This window comes from Typopeltis vanoorti, chromosome 1 (assembly GCF_054136105.1).
Source record: "Typopeltis vanoorti isolate ZY-2024b chromosome 1, IOZ_Tvanoo_1.0, whole genome shotgun sequence".
NCBI lineage: Eukaryota > Metazoa > Arthropoda > Arachnida > Uropygi > Thelyphonidae > Typopeltis > Typopeltis vanoorti.
In genome coordinates this window covers 42,238,549-42,258,784 of record NC_143549.1, presented here as the reverse complement: position 1 = coordinate 42,258,784, position 20,236 = coordinate 42,238,549, and the positions used below count along the sequence as shown (strand labels likewise).

Genomic DNA, 20,236 nt, shown 5'->3' with positions numbered 1-20,236 from the left:
TTGTGGTGAAATGAGGCGGAGAGCAAGGATTATGAATGATATTCTGGCTGAAATGTGCGAGAAGATGGAAGTACAGTTTGTTAATGTGTGGAATGAGTTTGAGGGACGAAGTGAGCTGTATGGGTGCGATGGACTGCATTTGAGTGGTTATGGTGTGAGTCGCTTGGAGAGACTGCTGCTGGAAGGTAGAGAAGTGAATAGAGAGAATGAATCAGATCGAGAGGAGAGTGATGTGGAAGAGCAGGAGAGTAAGACAGGAGAGATTGAAGAAGTGGAAATGAATGGGGAAGTGAGTGGCATGAGTATAGAAAATGAGAGAATGAGTGTGTAAGAGGAGCAGGGAAACGGGGAGGCTCACGGTGGACAGTGGTACACAGCGTGAAAAAGGTGGATACTCCAAGAGGAGGTGAGAGCATGTGTAGGCAGGAAAGTAATGGGATGACCAGGGATCAAGAGGAAACAGATGTTATTGCAAAGGGTTCTAAAATGAAGAGGCAGAAAGGGAAATGGCCCCAGTCCAGTATGGAGAGATCACATCGAATGAATGGTATCAGGGGAACTAGCTGTAGATCCAGGAATGAATTGTTGTGTTTGTATACCAATGTTAGAAGTATAAGAAACAAGGCGGATGAAATGGTTGCACTAATTGCGTCTGTGCACCCAGAGATTGTTGGAATAAGTGAGACATGGTTAGATGAGGACGACATCTTGCCAGGAATAGAGATGGAAAGGTATGATGTGTTTCGTGAGGATAGAAGGGATAAAAAGGGAGGGGGAGTGCTATTGATGATAGAGAAAGAATTATGTCCATACAAGGTAGAGATGCAAGAGGGAAATAGGGCCAGTGGTTTTGAGGCAGTATGGTGTGAGATAGAGGTAAATAGAATCAAATGCTTGGTGGGATGTTTTTATAGACCTGGTAATGTGGATGGTGGTGATAGTGAAATGTATAGTCAAATAAGCCAAGCAAATAAGAAAAGGGTGATCATTATGGGTGATTTTAATTATGGCAATATAGACTGGAATGAAGAGATAGGGATGGAAGTAAAGAAAATGAGTTTCTTGAGTTTTTGAGGAATAACTACCTCAGACAGTATGTAACAGAGGGCACACGAGGATTAAGGGTCTTGGATTTGGTCATCTCATCGGAGGATGTAATTATAAATGAGGTGTCAAATCATCCACCAATTGGTTAAAGTGACCATGAGGTGATTACCTGGGTGTTGCCAGCAGTGCAAGAACCTCTGTGAAAAAATGGTATATGTGGAACTACGGGGGGTGGGGGGTGATTATGAAGAGTTCATTAGACAGCTTGCGGGTGTAGCATGGAATGAGGAGTTAGATGGAAAAGAGATCAATGCAGCTTGGGGGATTTTCAAAAACTATTTAGTAGATGCAATGTCTAAATGTATACCACGGATGAGAAGGTTAAATAAGGTAGGTGTGAGATGGATGAATAGAGAGATTAAGCATGCAATACAGAAAAAAAGGGCATTGTGGAGGCAGCATAAGAGAAGTGGAAGTAACCAATTTCATGAGGTCTACAAAGACCAGGCAAGGAGGGTGACTTGGTTGGTGAGAGAAGCTAAAGAGAGGTATGAACAGCAGTTAGCTAATGAAGCCAAAAAGAATCCTAGGGAGTTCTTTTGATATGTAGCCAGCAAAAGAAAGAATGATTATGGAAGGATGACATTGATTGGAGGAAATGGTATAAAGACAGCTGTTACGGAATGTGTGGTGGAGATACTTAATGAGCAGTTCATAAAGATCTTTCAATCTTGTGAGTGTGACTTCATGGAGAGATTAAGAGCAGCTGATGATGGGGAGGAGAGACTGACTGTAAGTGAGCAAGAGGTGTTTGGGGAATTGAGTAAACTAGATGTAAATAAGGCTGTGGGACTTGATAATATATCATCGCATATTCTGAAGGAGTGTGCCAGAGAGTTGACACCTGCCTTGACATATTTTTTTAATACGAGTCTTGCACTTGGTCAAGTTCCTAAAGAGTGGAAGGAGGGCAAGATTGTGCCACTTCATAAAGGAGGTGATCGAACTCAAGCATCAAACTATAGGCCTATCTGTGTGTCAGGTGTTGTGGTTAAGTTGTTGGAGAAGCTTGTGAGAACTAGGATCCAGAGTTGGGTTGACAACAGTGGTATAATCTTTGATGGACAGCATGGATTTGCTAAAGGGAGGTCATGTTTTAGTAATCTACTTACTTATTACAATAAAGTGACTGCTTCCTTGGACAGAGGAGAAGGATACACAGTAATATACTTGGATTTCATAAAGGCTTTTGATAGAGTACCTCATGATAAGTTGACAGAGCAGATGGGGTTGGATATTAGATTAGTACATTGGATTGGAGACTGGCTATCTGATAGGTATCAACAAGTTGTGTATGAGGGTGCAATATCCAGGAAAAGGAAAGTCACTTGTGGAGTGCCTCAGGGATCTGTTTTAGGGCCATTACTATTTAACTTGTATATTAATGATATTGCCAAAGATTTGGATGGAGATATTCAGTTGTTTGCAGATGATGCAAAGTTGGGACGAACCATAAAGAGTAGTGAAGATGTTGTGGCCTTGCAAGAAGACTTGAATAAATTGAGTGATTGGGCAAGCAAATGGGGATGTGAGTTCAATGTTGCAAAATGTGAGGTTTTAAAATTTGGAAAACAAAGATGGGATGCAGAATTTATGCTTGGTGAGAATATATTGTTGGAAGTAGAGGAAATAAGAGATCTGGAGGTGATAGTGGATAAGGATCTAAAATTTAAGGGACACATCGCCAAAATTGTGAAGACAACACAATAGACTTCTGGGAATGATGCGGAGGACACTGACGTGTAGAAGTAGGAAGATACTTGTTCCATTGTATAAGGCTTTGATTAGGCCACGCATGGACTATTGTGCCCAGATTTGGTCACCGGGTTTTCAGAAGGATGGAAAGAGTCCAAAGGCGACTGACTAAGGTAGTTTCTGACCTCTGGAATGTTGAGTATGAGGAAAGATTGAAAAGATGTAATTTGCAGAGTCTCGTGGAGAGAAGGAAGAGGGGAGATGTGATAGAGACCTACAAGTTGGTAAGGGGTTGTTATAGGATCAATGGTGGAGAAGTTCTACAGAGAATAGTGGGCGATCAGGAGAGAACCAGAGATCATCCCTGGAAACTGTATAAAGAGGGTGTGAGTAAAGGAGTGGCAAGTTTTTTTCGTGCAGAGTTGTGAGTGATTGGAATGCCTTGCCTGAGTGTGTGGTGTCTGCAAGGAGTTTGAATGAGTTTAAGACACGGTATGATGAGATGTCTGTGAGATAAAAGGATCTCCTAGATGAGTCTTTGACTCCATGAGGTCTTGTTTAATAATAATAATAATAATAATAATAATAATAATAATGGATTTAACAAAAATACTATTAATAAAGTTCTTCATAAAAATTCATCCAAAAAGAATATAGATTACAGTACAATCATAGCCATCCCATACATTAAAGGGTTATCAGAAAAAATCAATAGAATCCTACACTATTATAATCTGACCACCTATAAAATTAAAAAACATATTCAACTCCTCTAAGGATCCTCTCCTTCCATTGGAACATCCTACTGCACCTGTAACTTACCTTATATTGTAAGTACAATCCCTATACATAAAAAAGAACACAAAAGACACATTAAATATAACAATTTTGGTGAAGCAAGCCTCTCAGATCACGCTCTCAATACCCTACACCAAATTGATTGGAAAAGTACCTGCTCTTTACATCATACTAAAAACCTGGTATGAAAGAAAATTTAAACAAGACTCTGAAATTCTGATTAACCACTCTAATCTCAACAATAATGGTGTCATAAAAATTCCAAGAATTTGGATGGCACATATTCAGCCCACTTAGTATCTAGTATTGTACTATTCCATATCAATTGGTTGAAATTTATATGTATAATCACCTTGTTTTTTTTTTAATATATATATATATAAACTTCTTGCTCTCCAGCTCAACTCTTAGTTTTGTAACCTAATAGATAATAATAATAATAATAAGACTCTAGTTTTGATGTAGTAAAGTTTTTTTTTTTTTTTTTTTTGCCAGAGGTCAGGCCAATAATTGTAGTAATGGTTGGTCAGTAACTTTAGCAAACCATGTAGATTGTAGTGCAGCTTGTTTCTCTGTATATATTGTGTATGCTCCAGAGGATGACCTTGATATGAAGATCAAAACGTCAAGTGTTGATTTTGGTTTATATTCAACTAAAGTTTTACTCTATAACACGGTAGTTGTCTCTGTAATTTTTCAAAATGTATTCTGATCACCATGTAAGCATGAAAGAAAGGATTAAAATTATTAAATTTAATGACGGTGTATGGAACACTATTATAGGCTAAACCTACCTTGCACTACTGTTGTTATAGTTGTTAAAATAAAGATTAAGTGAAAGTGGTCACTAGTTAATGCCTAACTAAATCACTTATGGAATTGACAACGTCTGTAAATGGGACAGTCTTAATGCCAACATGGAAAAACTTGTAACGGTGTAGACTGATAACCAAACTAGTTGGCATGTTCCCTTAAGCCAAGCTATTCAGAGTAACTTTTACATTTGTGAAAATTATTCTTTTTTTTTTCATTTTTTTTTTTGTCTGCTTAAAAATGTTTTAAACCATCACATGCAGTGAGTCACTATATGACAGTAGTCTGGAACCTAACTTGCACTCTGTACTCTTGCTGTACTCTGCAAGGAACAATATTGGATTATCTAAAACGAGGTCATGTTTTAGTAGTCTGCTCATATTTTATAACAATGTTACAGCTGAGTTGCATAAAGGGAATGAGTACACTATGATACCTTTGAATTCTGATAAGATACTAGCTGAAAGGCTGTCGCATAAATTGGAGAATATAATCATCATCATTATCATCAAATTCCTGACATATATCCTCAAGTGGTTTACAGGATATTATGATGTAAGTACTACATGAAGTACTTACATCATTACTAAATTCCTATCAACAATTTTCCTCCAAATCAATCTGTTATCTGTCAAGACTCCAACATTATCAGATCTTATATTTCTGTCTTCTAAGACAGTTTTTACTGTATCAATATCCGCCTATATCTTTTTCGTTTTTATCCTCATTTTTAATATGATATTGCCATTGATGCCATCTGTTCAAGCCCCTAATCGTTCTCAGGACTCTCATATCTGTGGTCTCTAGTCTTTGGCCAAGTGTTTCATTTCTAACCCAGCTCTCAGATCTATAAGTTAAAATTGGTTTGAACACTGTCTTGTACAGGGCTAATTTAGTGTTTTGACTAATTTCTCTCTTATTCCATGTAAATTTATTCAGTTAGCTTCTTACCGTTCAGTTATCTATAAATGGGACAATCTTAATGCCGAAATGGAAAAACTTTTACTGGCTTTGTTGATTCTGTTGTCTATATTCATATATAATTTACCATCTTCACTAAAAATTGTGCCTAAGTAGCTGAAATGTTTTATTTGTTCTGTAGGTTCTCCCTTCACAATGTAGTTGATATTTTCAATGTTTCTGAATATTTTCATTGTTTTTTTCTTGTTACTGTTGATTTTCATACCAAATTGATTACAGCCGGGTTGTAATATAAACTCTGGACTTGGATAAGTTGACAGTTAATTCATAGGTATCAAAAAATGGTATCTTGAGCCCCAGGAATCAGTCCTTGGGCTATTGTTGCTCGGTCCATCCATTAATTACATTAATGTATAGATTAGGACAGATCTAACAGGAAATGTTTGATTTTTTGCTAATGATGCAAAGATAGGTAGGAAAATCAGGGATGCTACTGGTATCCAGTACTATTTTATAGAATAATTTGTATAGCTGGAAATTTGGGCAAATGATAATAGCTGTGATTTCAATGTTAGTAAGTGTAAAGTTAGGCATGTAGGCATGCGAGATTTTCAATAGCATGGTATATTATAGGGTTATGCTACAAGAAACTGATGAGGCTAGGGATCTTGGAGTTATAGTAGGAATTTGAAACTCAAAGGTCACATAGCAAAAATTTCGAATACCACTCAGAAGATAATTATGATGCTGAAATGAGCCTTGACATGTAAGAATTAGAAAGTCATTTTGCCTATTTACAATATGTTGATAAGATTGCACCTGGATTACTCTGTGCAAATTCGGTCTTCTTGGTTCCAAAAGTATAGAGAAGCTGTGGAAAGGTGAATGAAGAGTTACGAAGATTATTTTTTGTAACTACCTACAAAGAATATATTTGTAATATAATCTTATTATTATTATTATTATTATTATTTGACACCTCCAGGGAGTCCAAAGACTCATCGAGGGAGAGTGTGCCAACAGCATCGAACGATTGACCCCTTCCAACTACTAACCGCGCTCAAACTTACTTAACTGAGCCATTAGTAGCAGAGGCTCTACCAATCGACCAACCTTTGCCGTCTTGTAATATAATCTCACATATCAGGATTATGGAATGTAGATTATGAGAGTAGATGCGTGTGGACTACAGACTGGTTAACAGGAGAAGGAAAACTGATATGATACAGGTCTATAAACTTCTGAATGGCTGTTATAGGATATCATTGGATGAGTGTATCTAGTGTGAATGAGTTTAACACGTTCGCTGCCAACTACGAGTATACTCGTAGTGGCTAAACCTGCATCACAAGCCAGCTACGAGTATACTCGTAGGACGCTTACCGCCGGGAACGAGATTATTGTAGTGACCTTGAAGAAGTGAAAATCCTTGGCTTGTGGGGCTAGCATCAACACTGTGTATTCTCATAGACTGTATATGCTCTGTACAAGCCAACTACGAGTATACTCATAGGACGTTTACCTCCGGTAACGAGATTATCGTACTGATCTTGAAGAAGTAAAACTGCTCGGCGTAGGGGAATAGACCATGCCAAAGTAGCGTGGCAGCGAACGTGTTAACAGAAGATATGGCAGCTGGTTTGGGTGATGTATAGCCTCCCTTGATGAGTCTTGGACTCCATGGAGATCTTGGGTAATAATAATAATACATAACATAAATGAGTAATGAGTTTTATTTTATACTTAGTGTAACTGCTTCAGAGAAATTTGAAATGTTGCAGAAAGTCATCATCATCAGGAACAGTCCATCTCCTTACCCAGAGGTAAGACAAAACACATCACTCGCCAAATATAGGTCCATCCATCACTCAGGAGCATGATGATTACCTTTGACTGCACATGTCTCGCATTAGCTTACATGGTTAGTTGAGTGGAAAATATCTTTACTATCCAATCAGCAGACTATAGATCCATATTTCATTCTCTTTAGCATAGATATCTTTGCTCTTTAGATGTTAGCATCTTGTTTGCCGATGTAATGGGAATCATTCTTTTTATTGAATGCCTAAAGTGATTCACTTAAAAACAAATTTATTTCTATGTTTGTCTCTAGATAGATTACAGCCTTCCATATATGTGTGTGTGGGGGGGGGATGCTCTATTCACAAAAAAAAAAGAAAAAAAAAGGGAAGATATTTGCTGAAAACAGCCAGGAAAATTGGTATATGTAATAGCCTGTTTGTTTCATTGAAAGAGTTTTGAGGTGTGTCTGTGTGTTTAGGTGCACATTGATTTACACAAACACTGGATAACAATTTTTGGGTAAGAACAACATGACCACATTTTCATTCTCTAAGACTTCTTTTTCTTTTCTTCAAAATGAAATTGCAGCTCTAAGGATGGGATTTAAAGATATTTCAGCAATCTTGACCAAATCGTAGATAGTGCTGAAAATAGTCTCAAGAAATCAGATTACAACTGCTTTTGTTCCCTACTTGAAGTGAACAACACCATTCTGTAACTAAACTACACCCAATTCTCCATTTACACGGTAGATTGGTTCCAGAAAAAATTCATGTAAACGAAAACCGCGTAAAAAAAGAATACAGTGCATATAAAAAAATAAAAGAATGGTTTCAGATGTGAAAACTTGATATGAGTAATAAGTTATTTTCAAAAACACACACACACACACACACACACACACACACACACACACACACACACACACACACACACATATATATATATATATATACTGTATATAATAAAACAGAAATTCGAAAAGGTCCAAATACACCTGTGCATATGGTTATTAGTTAAATTTTATTCACTGTCACTTTCTGACAGTAGCTGCATTCTTTTGTGTGAGACTGGAATTAAATCGCTTGAAACACTTTGGCCATCCTGCAATGGCGAAACATTTTCTTCAGTAAAAGGAACTAAATTATCACTAATTTCCAATAATTCTAAAGATTCTGATTTTTTTTTTTTTTTTTACCACGAACTTTGTAATTAATCGTTGAAATCCAGTTTTGACTAGATCTTTGTATAATTCTTCATATTGCACCATACAAGACTTCAGTTCACATTTAAACTGTTCAGGTCGTTCGGTAATTGGATCATGTGTAAGAAAATCACTTTGCACTTTTACTAGTCATTTGAAGCCCTTCTTTAATTAATCCTGCACTGAGAATATCTTCATCATCATCACCATTTTTCTCTTTTTCATAAAAACATGACATATCACTGGAAATCAACCTTAGATAGCTTTTTACCTCAGTAAAGAATAACAGCAACATAAAGTATTTTTATTATTATTATTATTATTATTATTATTATTATTTCCCAAGACCTCATGGAATCAAAGACTCATCTGGGAGGTCCTTTTATCACACACACACATCTCATCATAAATGTCTTAAACACACTCAAACTCCTTGCAGACACCACACTCTCAGGCAAGGCATTCCAATCATTCACAACCCTGCACAGAAAAACCTGCCTCTCACTCCCCTACTCACACCCTCTTTATACAGTTTCCAGGGACGACCTCTGGTTCTCCCCTGATCTCCCACTATTCTCTGTAGAACTTCTCCACCATTGATCTTATAACAACCCCTTACCAACTTGTAGGTCTCTATCATATCTCCCCTCTTCCTTCTCTCCACCAGACTCTGCAACTTACATCTTCTCAATCTTTCCTCATACTCAACATTCCAGAGGTCAGAAACTACCTTAGTCAGTCTCCTTTGGACCCTTTCCAACATCTCTTCATCCTTCTGAAAACCCGGTGACCAAATCTGGGCACAATAGTCCATGCGTGGCCTAATCAAAGCCTTATACAATGGAACAAGAATCTCCCTACTTCTACACGTCAGTGTCCTCCGCATCATTCCCAGAAGTCTTTGTGTTGTCTTCACAATGTTGGCGATGTGTCCCCTAAATTTTAGATTCTTATCCACTATCACCCCCAGATCTCTTGTTTCCTCTATCTCCAACAGTATATTCTCACCAAGCATAAATTCTGCATCCCATCTTTGTTTTCCAAATTTTAAAACCTTACATTTTGCAACATTGAACTCACATCCCCATTTGCTTGCCCAATCACTCAATTTATTCAAGTCTTCTTGCAAGGCCACAACATCTTCACTATTCTTTATGGTTCGTCCCAACTTTGCATCATCTGCAAACAACTGAATATCTCCATCTAAATCTTCGCCAAATTATCGTTTTTTTTTTAATTTTCTGAGGAGAATTAGGGAATGAATATTGTCTTCAGTAGCAGAATTACATGAAAACTGAAAAATCACAAAGGGATTTGACATTATTATCATTACCCTCTTAGACATATTCAGAAATATGTCTAAGTTTGGTTCAAGACTGTATGGAATAAATGATGGGGTATGAAATCTTACACACAATCAATAATGTATAGCATAGTAAATCTAAGAGAGTAGAGTCACCTAAACACATTCAGAACTAGCAAAAGTTTTTCATTATTATTCTTATTACCCTAAGACCTCATGGAATCACAGACTCATTTAGGGGATTCCTGTTGTCATACCCATGCCTTAAACACATTCAGATTCTCTGCAGATGCTACACTCTCAGGTAACACATTCCAATCATTCACAACTCTCCATGCAAAAAAAACATTCTTCTCACTCCCCTGCTCGTACAATCCTTATACAGCTTCCAGGAATGGCCTCTTGTTCTCAGCCAATTTCCTATCATTTTATGAAAACCCTCTTCATAATTAATCCTATAACAACTAGTTACCCACTAGTATGTCTCTATAATATTCGAGGTATGATGATGATATTTGCGAGGTAGTACCTGATAGCTGTGAGAGTGGCGTTGAAAGAGAGAATGAAGTTAAACATACAAAACTATTGAATGAATCATCCGAGAATAAAAATGATGACACTGATGCAATGAGTGAAATAGCACTATTACGCGGAGCGATACATAGAGCAAATCAGCAGCTGGAGCGTTGGCAAAAATCTTTAACAAGCGTACCGACTAATAATCGGCACAAGTATGATAGAAAAAATAAGGGTATGAAAGTGAGTGTAAACAAAATGAAAGAGCATGTGTTGTATGGGGATTCCTTAGTAAGAGGTGTGTTAATTGAGAGTTTAACAAAATTGTACCAACCCGGTGCGAACGTAAAGAATGTAAGCAAGTCAATTAGAATGCAAAAATAGCGGGTGAAAAAATTGATAGTGGTAGCGGGTACAAATGATTTGAAAGGAAACAAAAAGGCTATGAGTGAGGATGTGAAGGAATTGCTTGAGGTAGCAAAAGAAAAGAGTGAGAGAGTTGGGATGGTGAGTCTGTTGCCACGGTATGACAGTGAAGAGTATAGAAGGAGGGCCATAATTGCCAATGACTTTATGCATGAATTATGTTTGATGAGTGGTGTGGAATTTGTGGATGTGTGGAATGAGTTTGATGGGCGAAAGGAGTTATATAAAATGGATGGTTTACATTTGAATGGATTTGGTGTATGGAGACTTGAAAAGGTGTTGTCGAATGTAGTAGTGGAAGTGAATGTACAGAACCAGGGAAACTAGAGTTATTAAGGGGGGGGGAGTAGCTATGCAGATTTTAGGGAGACAGTTGCGTGTGTGAATGTGTGTAATATGCCCAAGCGAGGAAAGACCACGAATCAGAATGGGATAGTTAGTATAAGGCATCAAAATAGGGATGGGACAAATCGGCTTCTACAATTCATGTATACAAATGCCAGAAGTATTAGGAACAAGAGTGAAGAATTTTTGGCCTTGGTTGGCACTTCCAGACCTCAGGTTATTGGCATTAGTGAAACATGGTTGACAGAAGATGACACAGCTAGTGGGATCGAATGTGAGGGGTATGGTGTGTTCAGGAGAGACAGGAAGAATAAAATGGGGGGAGGTGTGTTATTGATGATAGAGGAACTGCAGGATAGAGAAAAGAGCACATTTGAGGCTATTTGGTGTGAGATTGAAACTAGCGGAACAAAATATACAGTTGAGTGTTGCTATAGACCAGGTGATGGAATAGATGGTGGAGATAGTATGCATAAGCAAATAGAAGAAATGAGTGGAAGGAGGGTAATTATTTTGGGAGATTTCAACTATGGTAACATTGATTGGAAGGAGGAGAGGACACATGGGAAGAAGGAATTTGATTTTATGCGGTTATTATGGGATAACTATCTGCGACAGCATGTAATGAAAGAGTGCTTGACCTGGTAATTGCATCTGAGAATTTGGCTGTAACTAATATGACCATGTTGCCACCAATTGGTGAGAGAGTGATCATTGGATCTTGACTTAGGAGGTGGCTAAAGGTGTGGAATTTACAATTAAGACAGGATACATGTGGAATTATCGGGATGGTAAGTATGACAAGCTTAGGTGATTGATTGGTACAGTGCCATGGCATGTACAACTGCAAGGGCTAGAAGTTGACAGTGCATGGGAGGCAGTTAAAAAGTGTTTGCATGAAGCAATGGCTGACTGTATACCTAGAGTGTCCGAATAATAAATCAAGTAGGAGTTAAATGGATGAATAACACCATTAAGCTTGAGCTGCAAAAAAAAGAAACAACTATGGAGGGAATTTAAGGAGAAAGGTGACCGGCAGGCACATGAACGGTATAAAGCCCAGTCCAGAAGGGTAACGAGTGTGGTAAGAAAAGCAAAAAAGATTACGAAAAAACATTGGCTGCAGGCTAAAGAGAATCCTAAACAGTTTTTTCGATATATTGCAAGTAAAAGAAAAAATGTATATGGCAGAATGATTTTAAAGAATGCCAATGGTAGGGAGGTAACCGAATCAGTTGATATAGTTGAATTACTGAGCGAGCACTTTGCAAGAGTATATCATCCAGGTGGTGACATTGCAGAAATGAATGAATCAATAGATTATACGGGAATTGTGGTGAATGAGATGAAGGTGAGTAGTCTATTGCAAAACCTCAATGTCAATACATCTGTGGGATTGGATGGTATACCAGCTCGTGTCGTACATGAAGAATTGTCAGTACACTTAACCATTTTGTTTAATCTGAGTCTCGGGTCTGAGTTAGTCCCGAGAGGGTGGAAAGAGGAGAAAATAGTTCCACTGCATAAAGGAGGTTCCAAGAATACTGTTGTAAATTACCGACCGATTATCATATCAGGAATCGTTGTCAAGGTCTTGGAGAAACTAGTCAAGAGAAAAATACAGGATTGGATAGATGAAAATGAGATACTGTATGGGGGACAACATGGTTTTGTGAAGGGTAGATCATGCCTCAGTAACTTGGTCATGTTTTATAACACAGTGACGGCTGAACTGGATAAGGGTAATGGGTTTACAGTGATTCTACTGGACCTTGCTAATGCCTTTGACAGGATACCACATGGAACTCTAATCTAATCAGTAAACTGGAGCAAATGGGGATGGATAGGAGGGTGGTTGATGGAGAGATACCAGAGAGTGGTTTATTCAGGAGTGGAGTCCAAAAGATGGCCTGTGACTAGTGGTGTGCCACAGTGTTCTGTTCTTGGACCACTACTCTTCAATTTGTTCATTAACGATATAGGAAAGGATCTGAGAGGAAATGTTCACTTGTTTGCTGATGATGCAAAGTTAGGTAGAGCAATTGTGAGTGCTCAGGATGTCAAAATTTTGCAGGATGATTTGGATAGTTTGGAGGACTGGGCTAGGGAAAATGGATGTCAATTTAATGTGGCAAAGTGTAAGATTATGCATTTTGGAGTGAAATGATTAGCAGCAGTATATCACATTAGTGGAACAGTACTCCAGGAGATTGATGAGGCCAGGGATTTGGGAGTGTTGTTGGATAGGGAGTTGAAGTTTAGGGGGCACATTGCAAAAATGGCTAAATCAGCTCATCAAATCACTTGATTACTGAAAAATACTTTAACAAGCAGAGATAAACAAGTTATTGTTACTCTATACCGAGCCCTGATAAGACCCCATCTGGGCTACTGTGCCCAAATATGGGTGCCAGGGTTTCTTCTTGATGGGGAGGAGGTGGAGAGGATCCAGAGATGAGTGACCAAGATGGTGGAAGGTCTGTGGAATGAACCTTATGAGAACAGATTGAAGATTTGGGGGTTGCAAAAATTGGTTGATAGGAGGAAAAGGGGTGATATGATTGAGTCATTCAAATTACTGAAGGGTTTCTATAAGATTAATCCAGAAGATATTTTTGAGAATAGGTCTGGTGGTGGGAGGACTAGGGGCCATACATGGAACCTGGGCAAGAATGTGATTAACAAGGGTGTTAGAGCTAGGTTTTTTACTTGGAGAGCGGTAAATGAGTGGAATGAGCTGCCAGAGTCTGTTGTGGGTGCTATGACCATGAATGAGTTCAAGGCGAGGTATGATAGATACTGTGTGAATGTCGAATAGTTGTTCTTGACAAGATTGTTAGGGCCTCCCTCGATGATTCTGTCGACTCTTTGGAGTTTCCCGAAATAATAATAATATTACCCCTCTTCCTCCTATCACTAGACTCTGCAAATTGCATTGTCTCAACCTTTCTTCATTTTCAACATTCCAGAGATCAGAAACTATTTTAGTCAGTTGCCTCTGGATCATTCTCCAACATCTCTTCATCCTACTGAAAACCAGTGACCAAATTTGTGCACAGTAGTCCATATATGACCTAATCAGTGCCTCATACAATGGAACCAGAATCTCTATACTTCTACAAGTCCATGTTGTTGTGTTAGAAAAAGGGCTGACTCACTATTCGTAAGCCATTTTGTTTCCAACCCCACACAGAGACAATGAAGACCTAAGGATAAGGACATGCTTATACTTCCAAGGACAGGGCTAAGGGAGTATTTTATATATATTCACTCAAAGGTATATCAACTTGACTGAGATTATTAACACTGAGTAAGCTAAGGAATTCTGTGTTTAAAATTAATATTATTTCTGTAAAGTAAGCAAAGGAAAACTGTGTTACAGGACCAAACTTGTTGTTATTTAATGTGCTTAAGAGATCTGTGTTTTAGAACCATGTTAGAATAGTTCAGAGTTAGGGTGACCAATCGGCCGTAGCAAAGAATATGACGTAATCAACGAGAGAGGGCACTCGGAAGGCAAATATAAGGCGCCGCGCGAGACTGAAACGCTCGCTTGTTTTCTGTTCCTGCATTCCCGTCCAAATCCTGGATAGCTGAGGAAGCTTGTTGCCAGTGCCCAGCAACAATCTCCTGGTTGCTGTTGTACTGAGTCGAATAAAGCCTAAGGAATGAAGTCAGAATTTCAGTAAATAGCCATTGGTGAACCACGGCAATGTAAAGTCAGCGAAGGGCAACCTTCAAAAAAGTATAAGTAAGTTGCAGAGGCCATAGAGACATGTGGCTAGGAAATACGGAAGTCTTGCCATATCGGAAGTGAAAGTGTGGGCGAAGTCACAGAAACTCCATGAAAAAAAGACAAGATGGTAATGTACAACCTTTTCATACATATTATAGAATTGTAAACGTAAAGAGGAATAGGAGACAAGGATTTGAGGAGCTCCACACATTAACTTACCCATAGTGCCTTAAATGACTATTTGGACTAATTGTCTGTGTCAAGTAAGCTAGTGCCATTCCAAGCTTGTGCCAATAAGGGAACCTAACCTTTGAACTGTTTGTCTGGAAGAAACTAGTTGCTGTAGTGTTAGATATTAGCCTGATTACCACTAAAAATGTGGGGGATAGAGATTTTGCAGAACTAGAATTTGTTTTCCATGTTACAATATAAATTAGAATGAGTTTGATATACCATGTATAAAGTTTATATCTAATTGTGCTTGGAAAGTGAGCATTGAGTATAACTCTGTATGGATAAGTTGAGTCTGAGCTTAATAATATGACAGAGATATAGGATTTGTATTACTTAAACATAGAGATTGAAATTTTGGATATCTTAACATAAAGGGAGGCGGGGAGTGCAGACTCTCAATTTAACTCAAAGAAGGTAACTTAGCATTGAAATTATTACTTAAAGTGTATCCGTGTTTGCGTTTTAATAAATGTATTCTTTTATACCAAATTTCATGAGTTCTGTTGTACTGAAACTTAATTACCACTTATAAAACTTTTCGGACCTGTGTGAGTGAAGGGGGAAGCAATTCTTGTAAGAAAGAAAAGGGGGGGACCACGACTGCACATCACGTGATCCCTAATAAATTAATGTTATTTATTTGAGTATATCATTATTTAGTTGCCAGCTGGCGCAATCATTCAAAAAAAATATAAATTTGTCAGCAATAAAATAACTGATATGCATGAGAGATAAATAAGGCATAGATAAGAGTAAAAGAAAAAGAGACACGACACGGAGACATAATAATGTCCTTTGCATCATTACTAAAATTTGTTGTTGTCCTCACAATTTTGGCAATGTGTCCTCCAAATTTTTATCCACCATCACCCCAAGATCTATTTCCTTCACCTCCAACAATATATCCTCACTAAGAGCAAATTGTACATCTGATCTTTGTTTTCCAAATTTTGAAATCTTACATTTTGCAATATTGTACTGGCATCCCCACTCCCATTCCCATTCACTCAGTCTATTTGAGTCTTCAAGGCCACAAAATCTACTCTACTCCTCATGTCACTTTGTATTATCTACAAACCACTGAATGTGATCATTCAAATCTTCCACAATAACATTAATGTACAGGTTAAACAGCAATGGCCCTAAAACAGACCCCCAACTACTGTTTCTCTTCTGGGATATTGCTCCCTCATACATGACTTGCTGATACCTATCAGATAGCCAATCTCTAAGCCAGTGCACTAGTTCTAATATCTAACCCTATTCGCTCTAGGTTGACTATTAGCTTATCACACGTTAATCAATCAAAAGCTTTTGAAAAGTGTAGGTATACTACTGTGTATCCATCTCTCACATCCAATGCTGCTGCTGTCACCTTATTATAATAAATAAGTAGATTACTAAAACATGACTTCCCTTTAGGAAATCCATGCTGTCCATCAAAGATAACACTACTGTTGTCAACCCAATTCTGGATCCAAATTCTCACCAGCCTCTCCAACACTTCAACCACAACACCTGACACACACAGATTCACCTATCATTTGATGCTTGAATTCTGTCACCTCCTTTATGAAGAGATGCAATTTTGCCTTCCTTCCACTGTTAATGTTACGATGACAAGAAAAGAGCCACGTAAGATCAAATTGTAGGCAGATTAATACAGTTAATAGTCCTCTTAAAGAATAAATAGTTCAATTCTGATAGTATTGAGATCCTGCTCAAATTTTATAAATTAATTTTATGTCCAGTCATTAAAACCAGTCATCATAGAAAATGAAACACTATAAGACAAAATAGTATTGCAATATCGAAACACAATTTTCTGAGTACAGTTCAAAACATAATGCCAGAATACATTATGTGCTCAGAAAACACAAACTAGTAGTGTGTTTTCTGAGCACAGTTCAAAATACTGTAAAGCCAGAATGCATTCCTTTGGCAGATATAAGGTTGGTCGATTGGTAGAGCCTCTGCTACTAATGGCTCGTAAAAAGTTAAGTAAATTTGCGAGCGATTAGTAGTTGAAAGGGGAATCAATAATTCGATGCTGTTGGCACACTCTCCCTCGATGAGTCTTTGGACTCCCTGGAGGTGTCACATAATAATAATAATAATAAATTGTATGCAACATAGTTATGTGATTTACCAAACCTGCTACAGCAGATAATACCAGATTAACTAGTCAGATAGCAGAACTTTGCTTCCTGTTTGGTAAATGAAAATCACTTCAAATGATCATTTGAGCATATAAATTTATTTAAAATCAAAAAAATGTTTCTATAGATATGGAAATTAAAGAAACAAAATTAAAATCTTATGCAAATAATCTAAAATAAAGGGGGGGGAGATAATAAATTGCCACTTTGATGTTTTTGTCTCTTCCTCCAGATCCCAGGACATCTAGATGACAGGTTTAAGGGTTATCCGAGCACATCGGACATTTATTATCATTAGTAAAGTCTGAAAAGCTCTCAATGCTGATTACAAATTTTAAAACTCAACAGTGTCGTATTTTTGGTAACTCATCTTAAATTAATGTCTTGTTATTTAATAATCGTATCTTATTTTATTCGTTGTTTTCTGTAATTTTGCAACTTGTTAACATTTCACTTTGTTAGTTACTTAAGACCATACCATACCATACCATACCCCTCGATGAGTCTTTGAACTCCTTAGAGGTGTCACATAATAATAATATACCATTTCATTTCACATATCTGACAGAACAGTTTATTTTGTTGTGCCAATTTTATTTTGATTAGTACAGAAGCCATAAAATTAAAGGATTTTTATTTGTATAATTGTTCCAAAATATAAATTCTGGATATGTAATCATTTAATTACATTCCATATTTTTCATTCCTCTTTTTCTGCCATACATTATTTCTACATTTCTTGTCTTATTTGCATGTAGTCCTTTCTTTTATTTTTAGTTTCTGTCAGTATTTTCAATTGCACAAAATTTCAGTTCTAAATTTAATAAAAAGAGTAAGTGCATTCCTTAAATAAATGCATAACTTAGTAAATCTAAGTTGCTATATATATTTGCAAATAAAATTAAGTATGCTGTTATTTTTATGAAATATTTTGAAATCAATGATGAAAGAAAAAATTGTGAAACAATTGAAAATTGCATTATACAGTATTTTGCTACACTACAAACATGTGATCTTTCAAGTAATTCTTCATTTTATATTGCATTAAGAACTTATGGCTTTGCTCAGATGGATTTGTGCATCTATAAATTTTGCTTTTCATTAATTGTTCATATCAAACTTAAATTCTCAGGGAGATGTAGATTTCATTTACTATAGTTGAATGCCAATGTAAACTATTTTGAGGTGTGTTATTATTTATTTTTTCTTCATAATCTGAAGATTGTACAGTCAGTTGAACGCACGCCTTTCTAGTCTCTTTCTGTATAACATGCAAGCCTTTTTAATTCTTGCTAAATATTTTTGGATCAGTTCCTTTAATGATTTTGAGGAGTATTTTTGTTATTTCATATCATTTGCGATATATTTAATTTTAGTTATTATCCTTGTCAGGATAACAAGACTTTTTTTTTTATCAATAGTAAAATTCTCCGTATACAAAAAGAATTTGAAGAGCTAGTTGATAATGTTTATCAACAAATACACGGACTGAGGAAATTTTGTGGTTGTTAAAATTGTCACTATCCATAAAATCATAAATTTTTACACAGTACTCATTCCAAGGTGGGAAGTTTATATATTATTCTCAGGGGAAAATTAGATTAGAACCAGATTAGATTAGAAAAGAAAAGGAAAATAGTGTCGTTGATAATTATTTCCCTTTTTAAAATGTTTAAACAATTTTTAAACTGTTGAGAAGTGGTTACAAGGTTGACACAGGGGAGTTCTTTCGCTTGGTTAAACAGCGGGAAGGAGTAATGAAAAGAGACCATCCCTGGAAGTTGTAAAAGGAAACTGTTTGCAAGAGGGTGAGGAGTGGTTTCTTTGCATGGAGGGTTGTTGAACCATGGAATGCATTGCCTGATGGAGCGGTGAGAGCAAGAACGGTCAATGAGTTTAAAGAGTGGTATGATAGACTTTGTGTTTCTCAGGTGGGACCTCCCCTCGATGAATCTTGATAGACTTTGTGTTTCTTAGGAAGGATCTCCCATAATGAGTCTTTTGACTCCATGGAGGCCTGAATAATAATAATAATAATTTTCTTCCTTTGGTATTATAATACTCAATATTTTATTTTATAATAATTAAAAGCTTTTGAAAGGAATTCTGATGTTACTAATTTCATTCATTTATTCTGGTTGTTTCTCTAAAAATATAATAAAAAAGAAGTTAACTTCAGCAATTAGCTAATCTTTTTCCTACTAGAATAGTGGAAGAAAAAAGAAAAAGTCTGTCACTGAGAGCTCAGTGACCATGCACATTTCTGTGTCATCAAATACTTAATATGGGATATTATGGGATACTAAGGCAATTTTTTAAAAATTTTTAATTACATCATAAGAAGACATCTTAGTTCAGTCATATACAATATTAATGAATTTTCACCTCTCACTCTTGATTTTGCATACTTGATTTCTTACTTTCACTTCAAAATAATAATAATCACGAGTAACAAAACTGGTTCAATATCTCAAAATTATCCTTAATCACTTAATCATAAAATTATCCTTAAATTCTCCATTATTTATTATGTGACTTCACCTAACATAGCTGTTTACTGATTAAATATGACCAGGTTAATTTTAGTCATAGTGCAAAAGTTGGAAGAATACTAAAAGACAAGTATTAAAATTGGAATTATTCCTTTGAAAAAAATACTTTAAAAAGCAACTATTTTTTATTCCACTTGTCAATTGTAATTGGGCAAAAACTGTCTAGTGTTAAATGACTTTTCTAGCTGTTTGACAAAATGTACTTAAAGTGTTCTTAATAAGCACTGTGTTTCTTATATGCAGTATAAATTTCATATATATGTAATTCTCTTAAGATTTGTATTTGCTTATTATTTATATTTTCATGAAAAATAAATAAAATAAAGTGATTTCAATTCTGTTGCACTGTTATTTTATTAACTAATCAAGAATGCACATTTGCAGAGTATATATCCAAAACCACTTTGTGGTTCTCTCTTCTCCTCTATTTGTGTTTTTTAAATTTCTAAATTTTTAAAATCTTTTTAACCACTTTTACATATTATGGATGAAATATTCAAATATTTTTTATTTGGTTATTTATACTATAAATGAAAGATTCAAAAAAATTATATTCTTGGTTTAATCCTTTATTCAAGTGTAAGCAAAACAGAGTTGGCAGTGAAGTATCTTCGCAACTGGACT

General features: G+C 36.4%; 1 protein-coding gene across 4 annotated transcripts in view; it reads left to right on the top strand.

Moving 5' to 3' along the window:
• The window catches only part of LOC150109923 (6-phosphofructo-2-kinase/fructose-2,6-bisphosphatase 1-like), a 463,954-nt gene extending 444,007 nt beyond the window's left edge, over nucleotides 1–19,947 (top strand). For all 4 annotated transcript variants that reach the window (XM_090397298.1, XM_090397313.1, XM_090397290.1 and 1 more), the window contains one exon: nucleotides 17,293–19,947. In XM_090397298.1, the coding sequence (XP_090253424.1) occupies nucleotides 17,293–17,358 (66 nt within the window). In that variant the 3' untranslated portion in view covers nucleotides 17,359–19,947. The remainder of the gene's footprint in view (nucleotides 1–17,292) is intronic.
• The last annotated feature ends 289 nt before the right edge of the window (nucleotides 19,948–20,236 follow it).